Genomic DNA, 16,616 nt, shown 5'->3' with positions numbered 1-16,616 from the left:
AAAGAAGAAGAAGAAAAAAATACTTGTTTTTTTCAAAATGGCTGCTTAAAGTAGAGCCAAAGGGTCAGGTTGTGGTATTTTGCTGCCCCCTGCTGCTCAATAAGTCCCCTACCAGGATTATTATTGAAAATATGACATGTGAACCAACAGCAGCTTATAAATCCTCTACAGTTGGACAAATGTCACTGGAAGCTGCATGGACAGCTCAGTGGCGACAGGCTCAGCTGAAGTCAGCGCCACTAATAGGCGTGACATTTCCCTCCAAAATGCTCATTAGTCGCCTCCAAAGCGGCCTGATGCCATCCACTATAATATCTCCAAATTGCAACAATTAGAAGGTTTTAGCTGCAGGGCCGACGGCTTCCTTCGCTCCGTAAAATGTCAACAATGGGACAATCTCATCAATGGCAGGAAGATGAGTTGCGGCTCTTATTAATGTGTCACTTGGTCATCATTTCCAATAAGAGGAAGCGTTTGTGCTCCATGTGGTCTCCACTCATCAGAAGGTTGCACAGCTTATTTAACTACCGCCCTGATGTCCCTTCATCTCAACCTTTATAAAAAAACATCTGAATGGAACAGCAGGGCGCCACCTGCTGGTGACAAGCGGCTGCAGACGAGCTTTAGAAGGCAGCATTTAAAACCACGTCTTTAAACGGTTTATGTTCAGCCATGAAGCCTGATGCTCAGCAGCTCTCATGGTCAGAAGCGGTGGGGGGGTTCAGTCTGTCTACAGCTTGGGGTCTGATTGATATCAGGTTTTTATGAGAACTGTGCAGAGAATCAGAAAGGTTTCTCCTGGCAGACGGTCTGATTAATCTGATCCACTTAAAGTTGAAGTTATTGTTCTTCAGTGCGTTTCCCTTGTTTTGGGCCGGTGTAGATGAACAAATGCCAGGGCCGGAAATTGTTCCCAGTCCGAGCCTGACCGAGGCACCTTACAGTAGAACTGCAGCCAGTCCCTGGACTGGCATGGCTATCATCAGGCATCTTCAAAGTCGGTCCTCGAGGGCCGCTGTCCTGCCGGTTTTAGAGGTTTCTCAGCTTCAGCACAGCTGATTCGGATGATTGTAGCCTGTTAACTATCAATAGAAATCAAGTTTGCTGATTTTAGACTCATCAGAATGTAGAAAACTGTTATTTTAATGTTATTTTTTTCTAATTAATTTATACTATTTTATTATCCACTCTAGACGTTCTGGATGTGTATTATCTATAGAAACTTATATTGCTATGATGACTAAGCTGCGGCTTTGACCTTGATCCAGGGTAAAGCTGTGAACCTCAAAGCGAGTACTGCCCAAGGGGAGGGGTAAAATGATGTGAGATCAATTAATTTCAACTATTATAATAATAATTATTATTATTAAGTTGAAGTGGGATTGAATGAGCTTCTTTAGAACAGACTTTTCTTTGCCTTCCCTGTTCTTGTTGTCTATATATATATATATATTATATACATATATATGTGTGATATATTGTATATATTGTGATGGATTTGTATAATATGTTATATTACATGATTTATAGACTTCATTGACTTTATAATGACTATGCAATGTGATGTGCCTATTTTTAATTATAAGTTAAAGTAATCCACTGATGCTATGAAACAGCAAGAGTGTTAAAGTGATTTATCTTGACTTAAGCCCCCCTGAAAATGTGAAAATCATTGTTTTTTGATGCCGTAGCGCACGGATTGATTACATTGATACCGGTCTAACTAGTGAGTACCAATATGGCGGCTGGTGGCTTCACTTCAACCCTGTACTACCAACGGGTTATAGGCAATCCAGTGAATAAATAGAGATCAGTTGTATGGAGGCCAAGTTTGGGTTAAAATAATTTCTTTACCCTGAAATAAAAAGATTAAAACGACTTTTCAGACTCAGGATTTCAGTGTTAAACTGCTGGTCTGGGGGCGGGGCTTAGACGACAGTCCAGGTGGACGTGGAGGAAGCATCAGAAACCCACCCGTTTGATGGAGCTGCGCGTCTTCTCCTTCCACCGCTGGCTGCTCAGCTCCAGGGTGCAGTGGACGTAGGTTTCTCTGTCGTAGGAGCCCAGGATGAAGAGCCTGCAGGAACAGAAGGCAGCAGGAGTCAGCAGCTGTGCTCAGATGGACAAAGACTCCTCATCCCTCAGAGGTGAAACCTTCAGGAAACGCTGCTGAAAGCAGTCAGCATTTAGTGTGTACTGCTGGAAATAACCACAAGGTGGCAGTACAGCTGTTTGTATTCACTCAGACTTACTGGCATTTCTACAGCTCTTAGGTAGCAAACACTGCAGGACCCCCTTATAATGGGTCTTTTTTATATTTCATTATAAGGCAACATTATTAGATTTTCTTCTTTTACATTTTTTCTTTTGTTTGACCTTGGAGAAATAATGAGTTTCCAAAAAAAATGCTGAAATGAGTTTTCTCCGTAGTGTGTCTGGGCTCTCCTTTAGAGATAGGGTGAGGAGCTCAGTCATCAGGGAAGGACTCAGAGTAGAACTGCTGCTCCTACATGTTGAGAGGAGACAGTTGATGTGTCTTGGACATTTGGTTAGGATGCCTCCTGGACGTCTCCCTGGTGAGGGGTTCCAGGCACGTCCCACCAGGAGGAGGCCGAGGACACACCGGAGGGATTATGGTTCTGGCCTGGGAATGACTCAAGAGAAAGAACGAAACCGACTCGAAAGAAAGAGAGAGAGAAAAAGAGAAAAAGAAAAAAGAAAGAAAAAAAAGAAAGAAACCGACTCAAAAGAGTGAAAGAAATAAAAGAAAAAAGAGGAAGGAAGGAAGGAAGGAAGGAAGGAAGGAAGGAAGGAAGGAAGGAAGGAAGGAAGGAAGGAAGGAAGGAAGGAAGGAAGGAAGGAAGGAAGGAAGGAAGGAAGGAAGGAAGGAAGGAAGGAAGGAAGGAAGGAAGGAAGGAAGGAAGGACCTAAAATCCAAATGTCATTGAAATGTCTCATTGCTTATGGTTTCCAACCATGTTTTCCTTCCTCTTTCTACAGAGGAGTTTAGTTTAGTTTCACTAGTTTTTAGTTAAGAGTTTCTAACAGAAATATGTTTGGCCTGAGCTGAATGATTTTTGTTAATAAACTCTTATTTGTTTAATAGAAGTTGTGGTGAATTTATTCCATATATGTGCAGAATTATCTGTTTGACCATAGTTTGAGCTAGATTCACACTTTTATTCGTTATTCTAATACACAGCCAGTAGGGGACGTGAGTTCATAAACAATATATGTAAAGTTAACCATAATAGCTATGAGAACATTGATATTGGCCAATGAGGTACAGAAACTTTCAACAGAAGCAACATCAAAGATTTTAGATGCAGACGATAAAATCCAATATTAGTTTTTCAGTCAATATCTGAACGATATCGGATATCAATATCAGATGGTGGGTGGGTATGTCTGCAGGTTGCTATTAGTTCTTAAACTGAGATCATAGCTGTCAAGTCTCCAGTTTTGGTCAGGAAAATACCATATTTCAGAACTCAGCAGATAGTTTCTTCCTGTTCAAAGGGAGTTTTTCCTCTTCACTGTCGCTAAAAGCATGCTTATTGTGAGGGATTGCTGAAGAATCAATGAATCGATGCAATCAGCCGCTTTTCCATAGACACTTTGAACCAATCTGGTTAAATTGTCTCTATAAACGATCTGAGATGATGTGCTGTGAATTGGTGCTATAGAAATAAATTGAAGTGAATTTAATCTCCACTGGCTGTGTTTGCTTGGTTGCTTGCTCAGTCATTTATAGTCAATCAAGAAGATGTTCACATTACAAATAAAATGGACCAAAAATAACTGTCAAACACTCTCATAGAATAACCCAGCAGCGCTCTATGAGAATCCAACCACAGCAGAAGGCGAGCTGAGCCGTTCAGTGACCTGGACTCCAGCCTTGTCCCGCCTCCTTCATGCTGCTGCATTGCTGCTCTAAACATCACTGATGCCCGTCTAATGAACAGCTGCTCGGCAGATAGAGGCTGATATAGAACCTTAGCAGAGAAAATCCCCTCATTGGTCACTATGGGGCAGCATTCCACCATAGAAAAGCTGGTTGTAGAGCAGCTGCTGATGTAATACCCAAACCCTCAGTGTTCCGGATAAAAAAGAAATTATCTCAGTCGTCACCTGTTCTCCTCTCTGGGCCCATCATAAAAGATGAATGGGATATTTGAACCCTGGAGCTCCTGCTGACTCTCCTCCTCCTCCTGATAAAGATTTTACTGCCAGAACTGTCCATAAAACCATATAATGTCCTACATGAGAGGGAATGGTTTGATTATGAGTGTCCTGATCAAACTGTGATCAGGTCACGCCTAATCAAACTCCACCAGTTTGATCAAACTACACCACTAGGGAGTCGTGGCCTAGTGGTTAGGGCATAAGGCTTGGAATCCACAGGTGAGTTTGAGCCCCACTCCCACAGACTGCCACTCTGGGTCCCTGAGCAAGACCCTTAACCCCACACAGCTCCCCGGGCGACATACAATGGCAGCCGACTGCTTCCCAATGCAGAAAGTAACAGCAATAAAAATAACTAATAAAAAAATCTGATCAAACTCCACCATTTTGATCAGGTCAGCATGAAGCTAGTTTCCATTAAGACAAAGGTTTTTAAATGGTGCTTTCAATGCACCAGTAGGGATTTGATTTTCGCCTTTCAGGCTGGAAATAAGTTGTTACAGTTTTTTAAGACGAATCATTGAATTGCTGGACTATAAATGAGGATGACATCAACATGCTGCTGCTAATCCTCCGTTTACAAGCTGCCAGATCAGATCTGTCCTTAAAGTCGTAGGGAAATCATATTTAAATGTCAAATCATTCTGGCTTAAACATGTATAAAAATGTACTCTTTATCAGACTATATTAAAAGCTATTTTCTATTTTTTTTTTATCTTGTCTTTAAATCTGTTTTTTTTTCTTCTGTTATCTTATACAGGCCAGTTAGTTATACGTCAGCTAAGATACGCAACGGCTGAAATCAGAATCATTTCCTTTCCCATTGAGCTCCGTCCCAGTGTTCACGGGGATGGACGTCTGTGTCTTCAGCAGGCGTAGAGCTAACAGAACTGGCAGCGTTGCGAGGCAAGGGCTCAAACATGTACGGCTGCCTTCTACCTTCTACACCAAACCAAGCTTCTGACGCCCTGGCGTCCTCTTCCACAACATCTTCATCCCCGCTTTCCTCCTCTAAATAAAAAATGGATGATGGAGGAGACTCATCCACGACCTCCGACACTAAACTCTCCTCCTCTTGCATGTTTCCTCTGTCCATAGCGTTCCTTGACAGTGTTGTTTCTAAGTCACCAATTTAGTGCTACTTGGTCCCAATAGAATTTCCCATTGGGAACCTACTAGCACTAAGTTGCTAACTGGTTAGCAAGATTCTTTAGAGAGACTGGCCACAATCAAACTTGCTTGTGAACCTTCCGCCACAACAATCCCGCTCTCTTGATAATCTAACAATCACTTTCACTTTATTCAGTCATGTAAAGTCAGGCACCACTCGGGAGAATTTGGAAACGCAACCGTTGGAACAGCCATTTCCCTACGACTTTAAAGTTAATCTCCGCTATCAATTCAACCGTCTATATTCAATGTTTCAGTATGAAAATGTTTATTAAACCAATCTTATTCCTGAGTCCATTAAAGACATCAACATCAATCAGATAGGGAGAAAATGGAGAAGAACCAACCTGCTGCATTCGATGAGAGTGACTCTGAGTTTTCCTTCCACCAGCCGGCTGTCCTGGACAGACAGGTCCAAGTCACAGGCTGAACCCGGCGGAGGCTGCACTTGGAATGGAAAGAAGGGCTTGTATCTGCAGAGGGAGAAAAACATAAAGATAAAAACTCACAGGACAGTAGAAAACCCAGACCCAAACACGGAGCTGGAGGAGGAACAGTGCAGGTGGCGTGCTAACTAGTAACCTCCCAGTAAAGCCCAGATAACCACCCAGAAAATGTTAGCGCGCTACGCTACACTCCCACTCAACTCTCTCAAACACAGGATGATAGGCTCAATTAGTGAGAAACCGCTAAATTCAGTCCAGTCTTCTGTGTCCCAAATTCTTCATCCCACCACATATGAGGATTTTTTTCCATTCAGTATCCAACAGATTTAACGAGCCAAAGGCTCACATTCTAGAGCGGAAGTCTTCAACAGGGGGCCCATGACCCCTAGGGGGTCCATGGAGGTACTGCAAGAGGGTCGCAAAAGTTTTGTTTGATTAGACTTTTTTTCATATTGCCCCTGCAATTTTCTTCCACTAATTGAAATGTCTTTAAATCCACATTAACATGAATTCAACAGACTGTAGTAAACTGACACGAAGGGGGTGTGTTCACCACAGCCTGTGGCTGCAGCTGCCCAAAGAGCAAAGCTCAGCACCATGGAACTGTCCTCTTATATTATGGAATGTCTTAATTGGTGAGTTCTGTTTAAACTGAGCTGTATGGAGGGACTGTTGTTCCATTATTGTTGCAGGGAGGTAATATTTTGAAATTAGAAAGCTGATTTTTAAAAAGCATGAACGGTCCGTTCTAATTTGGAACAATATCAATTTTCTTTTATAAATGTCATTTAATATAAAAATCACTCAACACCTTCAAAGTTTGAATCCCGTCTTACTGAAGAGCACTGACCAATAGCTGCTCCCCAATAAGGCGATGTTTAGAGCACTGACAGCTCCAGTTAAGCTGGGCACCAGCTGATCTCAGCCTTTCCGTCTGACTCTTTATCTTCCTCTTTCTACGTTCCTCTACTTTCCCTCTCAGTCAGCGCTGCAGTGAGAGCGTGCTGCACAACAGGAAGTGAGAAAATGGACTTCCTCTTACCCACTTTCTACCAAGTTCAGTCAGAAATCATCTGTTTTCCTTTGTTTCTACATTTGATGGAGTTCTGCAATAAATTGAAGCTCACTGAAGGAAATCTGAGCTGAATCGGAGCCCAATGGGAAGATCCAGGGCTGGATCATAGAGCATTTATTATTATTATTTAATTTTTTTTATATATAAATCTTTTTCCTGATTCTGATTTAAGATCTGAAGCCAGGAGGGTTTAGAACCAACTTTTACCCAGGCTTTTATCTAACAATGAGTACGGGCTTAGATTCTGCTCCCTGTTTGTGAGATGTACAGCTTCGGTATGCCCTAACCTTCCCCCCCGGAATCTTCACTCAAATGTTCAAAGTTTTACATGCAGCAGCTGCTGGAGTTGGACAAATCAGAGAAGCTGATCTGGGAGCTGGCAGGGAGACAGACACATGTGATGCAGAGTGCTATGATCGCTCCCCTGAAACAGTTTATCAACTTAAAATATCGAAACCTGTCAGCAAAATATGTTCGCTTTATTATCCTAGTGCATGCGGTTTGTACCACATACATGAAAAATGCTAATATCTACTTCCAGCTGCCACCAACAGTAGGGGAAAACCGCCAAGAGGTGACCAGGCCTGAGGCAGCTGCTGCTGGAGATTCCCAGTGACAGCGCACCGCCGGTATGTGGGGGTCTGAGCGGCTCCAACAGAGAAATAATATTTGAAGGCAGGATGGTAATCTGGATGAACTGACTAAACAGATGATGTTTTCAGGACTTTCTCACTTAAAAACATATTCAAACTACTTTATACCCACTGATCACAGCAAATATAGCAAAGCCGCTCTCTGCCATTGAACACAGGAGCAGCAGAAGCATCAGATGGATCTGGACACACTTTACTGGACGTCTGACCTTCATGTGGACAAACATCAGAAATGAAGCAGCAGATGCTCTTTTGCTGCTCAAATTGCAATGTGAACGTAGCATTACACTTTCTAACTAAAAATGATCTCATGTCTTTCTTATGAAATTTCCAACTTTAGTCAAGCACACTTACTTCCCATAATCTGGACAAAAGTAGGGTTGGAAATAAGACAAAAAGTAAAAAATGCAGGAAAGCGTTTCAGTCTAAATTTCAGGATTTTCCAGGGGAGGACACCCTGGACCCCCCCACACAACGCAAAGGGTGCACCCTATGAAATATTTCAAGCTAAAAGCCTGGTTCTACCTGAACAATTATTAGATCCAGGACAATCAGAGCAATTTTAAAGCAAACTTCTCAAGCCTTAAAAGAAATGCATGGACGTTTATTTCAAGCAGATGTTACTAGACCTGATACAGTCCTGATAAATACTATAAATCATAGATTCAGGACTCCACTGCACTACCTCTACCACCCACCAGGAGGCAGTGGCACTGTTAGCAAGTCGCTGACATATGCCAACTGGTAATGATGCTAACTGGTGACTATGCTAACATAGGGTGACATTAGCATTTCACTAACACATGCTAACTGCTGACAATAACAGACGCATCTTTGTGGTAAATCAGCTTAGTTGTTAGGGTCTAGTTAGCATTTCGCTAACATATGCTAACTGTTGACAATAACAGATGTGTCTTTGTGGTAAATCAGCTTAGTAATTAGGGTCAAGTTAGCATTTCGCTAACATATGCTAACTGTTGACAATAACAGATGTGTCTTTGTGGTAAATCAGCTTAGTTATTAGGGTCAAGTTAGCATTTCGCTAACACATGCTAACTGCTGACAATAACAGACGCATCTTTGTGGTAAATCAGCTTAGTTGTTAGGGTCAAGTTAGCATTTCGCTAACATATGCTAACTGTTGACAATAACAGATGTGTCTTTGTGGTATATCAGCTTAGTTATTAGGGTCAAGTTAGCATTTCGCTAACATATGCTAACTGTTGACAATAACAGATGTGTCTTTGTGGTAAATCAGCTTAGTTATTAGGGTCAAGTTAGCATTTCGCTAACACATGCTAACTGTTGACAATAACTGAAGTGTCTTTGTGGTAAATCAGCCTAGGGTCTAGGGTGATGTTAGCATTTCGCTAACACATGCTAACTGTTGACAATAACAGACGCATCTTTGTGGTAAATCAGCTTAGTTGTTAGGGTGACGTTAGCATTTCGCTAACACATGCTAACTGCTGACAATAACAGACGCATCTTTGTGGTAAATCAGCTTAGTTGATAGGGTCAAGTTAGCATTTCGCTAACATATGCTAACTGTTGACAATAACAGATGTGTCTTTGTGGTAAATCAGCTTAGTAATTAGGGTCAAGTTAGCATTTCGCTAACATATGCTAACTGTTGACAATAACAGATGTGTCTTTGTGGTAAATCAGCTTAGTTATTAGGGTCAAGTTAGCATTTCGCTAACACATGCTAACTGCTGACAATAACAGACGCATCTTTGTGGTAAATCAGCTTAGTTGTTAGGGTCAAGTTAGCATTTTTGCTAACATATGCTAACTGTTGACAATAACAGATGTGTCTTTGTGGTAAATCAGCTTAGTTATTAGGGTCAAGTTAGCATTTCGCTAACATATGCTAACTGTTGACAATAACAGATGTGTCTTTGTGCTAAATCAGCTTAGTTATTAGGGTCAAGTTAGCATTTCGCTAACATATGCTAACTGTTGACAATAACAGATGTGTCTTTGTGGTAAATCAGCTTAGTTATTAGGGTCAAGTTAGCATTTCGCTAACACATGCTAACTGCTGACAATAACAGACGCATCTTTGTGGTAAATCAGCTTAGTTGTTAGGGTCTAGTTAGCATTTCGCTAACATATGCTAACTGTGGACAATAACAGATGTGTCTTTGTGGTAAATCAGCTTAGTTATTAGGGTCAAGTTAGCATTTCGCTAACATATGCTAACTGTTGACAATAACAGATGTGTCTTTGTGGTAAATCAGCTTAGTTATTAGGGTCAAGTTAGCATTTCGCTAACACATGCTAACTGCTGACAATAACAGACGCATCTTTGTGGTAAATCAGCTTAGTTGTTAGGGTCAAGTTAGCATTTCGCTAACATATGCTAACTGTTGACAATAACTGACGTGTCTTTGTGGTAAATCAGCCTAGGGTCTAGGGTGATGTTAGCATTTCGCTAACACATGCTAACTGTTGACAATAACAGAAGCATCTTTGTGGTAAATCAGCTTAGTTGTTAGGGTGACGTTAGCATTTCGCTAACACATGCTAACTGTTGACAATAACAGACGCATCTTTGTGGTAAATCAGCTTAGTTGTTAGGGTCAAGTTAGCATTTCGCTAACATATGCTAACTGTTGACAATAACTGACGTGTCTTTGTGGTAAATCAGCCTAGGGTCTAGGGTGATGTTAGCATTTCGCTAACACATGCTAACTGTTGACAATAACAGAAGCATCTTTGTGGTAAATCAGCTTAGTTGTTAGGGTGACGTTAGCATTTCGCTAACACATGCTAACTGCTGACAATAACAGACACGTCTTTGTGGTAAATCAGCCTAGGGTCTAGGGCAGAGGTCTTCAACAGGGGGTTCGCGACCCCTAGGGGGTCCGCGGAGGTACTGCATGGGGGTCGCAAAACTTTTGGTTGATTCATTTTTTAAATTTTTTATATTCCCTCCTGAATTGAAATGTCTTTGAATCCACATTAACATGAATTCAACACACTGTAGTAAACAGATAAATGGAGGCAGAAGATGTCTTTCAGTCATCAATGCACACATTCAGCAACACACAGGAGCTCTTTCAAGCTGGGCACCGTTTCATTCACAACAACTGTCCCATCAACCAGGAATCAGAATCAGAAATACTTTAATAATCCCAGGGAGAAATTACTTTCGTTACATTACTCCATCTGTAATAGAGTTACTATAGGACCAGGTTGATATAACACAATTTCATACAATATATTTAATAAGGGGGTCCCCGCTCCATCTTGTCATCAGTTTGGGGGTCCTTGGCCTGGAAAACGTTCAAGACCCCTGGTCTAGGGTGATGTTAAAATTTCACTAACACAATGCTACTGCTGAAGATAACAGACGCATCTTTGTGGTAAATCAGCCTAGGGTCTAGGGTGATGTTAGCATTTCGCTAACACATGCTAACTGCTGAAGATAACAGATGCATCTTTGTGGTAAATCAGCCTAGGGTCTAGGGTGATGTTAGCATTTCGCTAACACGTGCTAACTGCTGAAGATAACAGACGCATCTTTGTGGTAAATCAGCCTAGGGTCTAGGGTGATGTTAGCATTTCGCTAACACATGCTAACTGCTGAAGATAACAGACGCGTCTTTGCGGAAACCAGCCAAGTGTTCAGGAGCACATTAGCGTGGTGCTAAAATGTGGCGCTGATCAGGTATATGGAGGGAGGACTTGGATAACTACAATTAATTACCCAGGACATAAAAACATGTCCCAGTCATCAATCCTAGGATTAAATAGGCCACAAGTTCATAACCCTTCCCAGTAAATATTTCAATACATTTGATACAATAAATCAGGAATGAAATGAGATTTTTTTTAAAGGAACTTATTTAAAAATTCATAAACCGTCACATTTAAACACCCGGAGTCATTAAACACAACAGAGAAGAAAAATCTAAACTCTAAACATCATAGAGCAGAGGTCTTTAACAGGGGGGCTGAGGGGGTCCAAGGAGATACTGCATGGGGGTCGCGAAAGTTTTGGTTGCTTAGACTTTTTTTTTTATATTCCCCCTGCTATTTTTTCCACTATTTGAAATGTATTTAAATCCACATTAACATGAATTCAACACACTGTAGTAAACAGATAAATGGAGGCAGCAGATGTCTTTCAGTCATCAATGCTCACTTTCAGCGACATACAGGAGCTCTTTCAAGCTGGGCACCATTTCATTCACAACACCTGTCACATCAACCAGGAATCAGAAATACTTTAATAATCCCAGGGAGAAATTACTTTAGTTACATGACTCCATATGTAACAGAGTGACTATAGGACCAGTTTAATATAACACTATTTCATACAATATATATAATTAGGGGGTTCCCACTCCTTCTTGCCATCAGTCTGGGGTCCTTGGCCTGGAAAACATTGAAGACCCCTGTCTTAGAGTGTTTTAGCTACGAGGCAACAAATTCCCCCAAACTATTCCTCTGAGATCAAATATCTGGACGCCAGTTTGATCATTAATACTTCATCTGCTTCACCATTTTTGATTTTATCTACAATTAGCAAAAACAAAAAACTACTTATTTTTCACATCAACAATACAAAATAATCTTTAATAAAAATCTCTGTGTTCCAAAACGCCTTTATAAAACGTGCATGATGATTATTAACAGGCTGTAGCATCTGCTGGTGGGAGGAACGCCGTCTGAAATGTGAGTCACGGAGCTGAAGCTGCTCCTACTCACACCTACAGCAGTGCAGGACAGGCTTCATATTCACACACATTTCCTCATCTCTAAACTCAACAACCTTTTCCTGCTTTCAGGCATCTATGTCTGCAAAACATTTAGAGTAAACCGCCTCCATTAGGAGGTTTAACCCAGAAAAGGTCAACATGCAGCCAGGAGCTGCATTTTTAAATGATTCAGTGGTAAAAAGCTGACCAGCCTGCTGCTGGATCTGCTGCATGGCTTTTAAAGAGCGCCCCCTGACTGCTGGAGGCTGCAGCAAAGTCTGTATCTCTGGTCCATTCTGGAAACTTTCTACCAGCAGCTCTGAGCGCTGCTCCAGACAGACATTTCTAAAAGTACGTTAAGATGTCCTATTTTCAATCAGTGCCTCATAATTAAAGGTGCAGTAGGAGATCTATTCTGACGCATTTTTTACCATGTGGCTTGAAGATCTCCCCACAGTCGCTTAGCAAGCAGTGAAATAGAAGGTCTGGAAGTGAAACTAAAATAAAAATAAATGGTCTCCGCTACAGTGAGAAATCAATGAATAACCTCAACCAATCACAAAAGACGGTCCATGGTACACGATTGGTTCCTGATACGTCGATCATGGTCGTCTGCTTGTCCCTCCCCCCCGTGCACGTACCCTGACAAATTAACGAATTGACCCCCCAATGCTTGTGCAGGACACCATGGCTGGAGGCTAGCCACCGTTATGCTATGTCTGCCGCTTCATTTTTGATGCTTCTACAAGTTTAGTTCTGATGCCCGGCTGAAACATCTTTGCTGCTCCAGCTGCGCGGTGGAAAAAGTGGGTCTGATGCGTGTTGGGCGGAGCTACCCTACTCTTTCTTTGCCTGTAACAATGGCAGCTATATTTGCTGTGATCAGTGGGTAAAAAGTAACAATATTCTCTCTGCGCCGACTCTGATGTGTGGTTTCTGGACACACAGTGTGAGCAGTAAGATAGCATCAGAGCGACGGGCCTTGCGGTTGAGGAACATACATCGTTAGCTGTGAACTTTTAAACCCTGCGGTTTCATCGTACAGTTTGAGCTGCAGCTGAGTGCAATGATTGAAAATATCGTACAGTGGCAGTAGCACACAGCGATACGACCCAGCGCAGCATTCTTTTTATTTATTTATTTATCTTTGTATTTAACCAGGAAAAGAATCCCACTGACATTAAAAACCTCTTTTTCAAGGGAGTCCTGACCAGGAGGCAGCAAAGTTACAAGAAACATAGATACATCCAAATAAATGACAGGAACACAAAAAAAAAACATATCAAGTAAAACAATTACAGATCATTGAGGCTTTCAACTTAAAAGCATTTAAAGATAAAAACTCATTCAAATTCCAGTTTCTTTGTAAAGAAATTCCACTCCGAAGGATCTGTGTAGCTAAAGGCTTTCTTCCCTAGTGCTGTGCAGGCAAAAGGAACAGTGAGCAACAGCTGATGGTTGGATCTCAGGGCATAAGAAGACATGCTTTTCTTTGGAAGTAAGGTACAAATGTAAGAGGGCAGTAATCCAAGAAGGGCCTTGTAAATAAAAGCGTACCAATGACTAGGGCTGGGTACCAAACTTCGGTTCTTTGATGGTACCGACCGAAATGCTTCGGTTCTACAGAGTATCGAAACATGCCTCGTCTTTCGGTACCAAGTTTCGGTGATTGGCTGTAACTAGGGATGCAAACGGTTAATCGACTTTAGATTAATTGTCGATCAAGAGGTTGCTCGATCAAAATGTATTAATCACGATTAACCGCTAGAGGGTGCTAGCGCTTTACTGTAACTTTAACACAGCGTGAGAACGAGAACACGCCTCGTGTCGCGAGAGAGACCAGGGTTGAAAACCAAATGAAGCGGGCGAAAAGAAGTGCGGTGTGGGACCACTTCAATATTGTTAATTCAGGCAAAGAAGTCAAATGTTCTCTTTGTAATGCGGTGTTGAAATACAACAGTTCCACTAGCTCACTCAGTTATCATTTGAACACCGTGCATGCTGCTGTCTTGCATGGCACCACCAGTTCACCTGGTCAACCTAAAATCACAGCTACCATTGGAAGGCGAGCGTGTGATGAGAGAAGGGCGGAGGGCATTACAGAGAAGATTTGCTGCATGATCGAGAGGGATTTGATGCCAATCAACACAGTTGACGGTGCAGGATTTCAGGATCTCATTGGGTTCATAGAGCCAGGTTACAACATCCCTTCGAGAACATCAATAACTTCTCGCCTCGAAGCTCGGTTCGAAAAAAAGAAAGGTGAGCTAAAAACAAAGCTCGCTGCTGTTACAGCTGTAGCATTAACAACAGACTGTTGGACGGCTCTCACAACAGAAAGTTACATCACAGTTACCTGCCACTACACCGACGAAAACTGGCTGTTAAAATCTGCAATCCTGATTACGACAAGCATTTCTGACAGACACACCGCCGACAACTTGGCTGAGAAGCTGAATTATATAGTGGAGACTTGGGGACTTTCCGGCCGCGTTACAGCATGTGTCCACGACAATGCTAGGAATATTGTCCAAGCGAACAATCCTACACGAGTCAGCTGGAAATCAGTAGCGTGTTTCGCGCACACCCTGAATCTCGCTGTCAATGATGGTTTTGCTTCTGCTGGGGTAGACAGAGCAATCGCGGCAGCGGGAAGGTTGGTCAAACATTTCCACCACAGCACAATCGCAACCAAAGCCCTGGAAGAAAAGCAACACCAAATGTCGCTTCCTCCGCATCGCCTCATTCAATCCTGTAAAACCAGGTGGAATTCAGTCTGCGACATGTTTGAGCGCCTGGTTGAACAGCGATGGGCTGTGTCCGTGACAAAACTGGCAGATGCAAGGACGCTGGAGTTGAGAGACGACTACTGGCAGCTAATGGAAGATATGGCACCCGTGTTGGGAACATTGAAGTGTGCAACTACGGTGATGTCTGCGGAGTCGGAGGTGTCAATCTCAAACACGTACCCCATCACGTTCAGTCTAATCAACACTCACCTCAGCGCTTCAGATGAGGACAGCCCCAAAGTCGCAGACTTCAAGGAAAAAGTGCGAGATTCGCTGGGCGAGCGCATGAAGGTATGCATCCATTAATTATTAAAACTACCTATAGGGTCTATCCAATAGACTAATAATAATGATGAATAAAATAAATAATGATGCAAATAGGTCGTAATTGTCATTCAATTGTATCGTTTTCATATGTGTAATTGTAGGCCTATGCCTATTCTATTTTCAACAGATTCAGTCTGATGACCTCAACACATCCACCCCTATGATCGCAACAATGCTTGACCCTCGTCACAAACACCTGGGATTTCTTCCTCCAGCTATCAGGAAGTCAGCTCATTCCACGCTGCTTCAAATGGCTACAGCTGAACGCGACAGCATCCCTGCAGGTGCCGCCACCGCTGGAGACGACGGTAACACTGTCCATACAGGGCCTCAGCGACATGGGGCTAAGCCTACATCTGCTATGAGTTTACTTCTGGGTGAAACCTATTCCGATGCCCGCAAAGATGACGTGGAGAGTGAAGTGGATATGTACTTAAAGGACCCTCCTGCACCACTTGAGTCGAGCCCCACGTGCTGGTGGAAAGTGAATGAAAGGAGGTTTCCGACGCTGGCAACACTAGCAAAACGGTATTTGTGTACGCCAGGCACATCAGTCCCCTCTGAGCGTGTGTTTTCAGTAGCTGGGCTCACTGTAAACAGGCTACGTACACGCCTTACCCCAGAGCACGTTAACATGCTAATTTTCTTGAACAAAAATATATAGAACCTAGGCCTAGGTCAAGTTGTGATGTGCCACATTTCAGTTAGGAGAGGGTAATATTGAATCACCACTTTATTTGATTGTTCTGGTTTGAGGCCCTGTAATGTTATGCTATGTTGTTGTGTTCAGTGACCCTGTGAACGTTTCATTCTATTTTGCTGTAACCCTATACAAATTGAGGTAGAAATATGTTGTGGATGTTTCATTTTAGGATTGTTGAGGATTACCCAATTAATAGCCTATGCAGTTTCTTTCTAACCTATAGGCTCAATAATATTCTGTTTGGCTCTCTATTTAATTTCTTCTATTCTCTTTTTATGTCTGTTTCAAATGCAAGAACTCAGCCAGGTTTTTTTTTTATTAAAGATTTTGTTTTACCTTAAAAACGTGTCTGCTTTCTTCTCCTAATGCATAATTACTTGAGGAATGTATAATATAATACAATATAATTATGGTATCATAATGTTGGCTAATGTAATATAATACCTCAATTATATTAAGGCCCTATTGAAGTCCTGAAATTCAGGTGAAAAACGCCGCTTATCAATTAATCGAAAGTCGATCGATAAGATAATCAACTAATGATTAATGAATTAATCGA

General features: G+C 42.0%; 1 protein-coding gene across 1 annotated transcript in view; it reads right to left on the bottom strand.

Annotated features, from left to right (window-relative positions):
• The window catches only part of pdzd8 (PDZ domain containing 8), a 57,014-nt gene that overhangs the window by 31,783 nt on the left and 8,615 nt on the right, over window positions 1-16,616 (bottom strand). The window contains exons 2-3 of the mRNA XM_038304608.1: window positions 5,703-5,828; window positions 1,975-2,077 (exon numbers count right to left, since the gene is read on the bottom strand). Of these exons, the coding sequence (XP_038160536.1) occupies window positions 1,975-2,077; window positions 5,703-5,828 (229 nt within the window). The remainder of the gene's footprint in view (window positions 1-1,974; window positions 2,078-5,702; window positions 5,829-16,616) is intronic.

The sequence above is a fragment of the Cyprinodon tularosa genome, unplaced genomic scaffold (assembly GCF_016077235.1).
Source record: "Cyprinodon tularosa strain WSP-4 unplaced genomic scaffold, ASM1607723v1 ctg539, whole genome shotgun sequence".
Taxonomy (NCBI): Eukaryota; Metazoa; Chordata; class Actinopteri; order Cyprinodontiformes; family Cyprinodontidae; genus Cyprinodon; species Cyprinodon tularosa.
The sequence above is the reverse complement of the archived record's forward strand: the minus strand, read 5'-3'. Positions and strand labels throughout refer to the sequence as shown.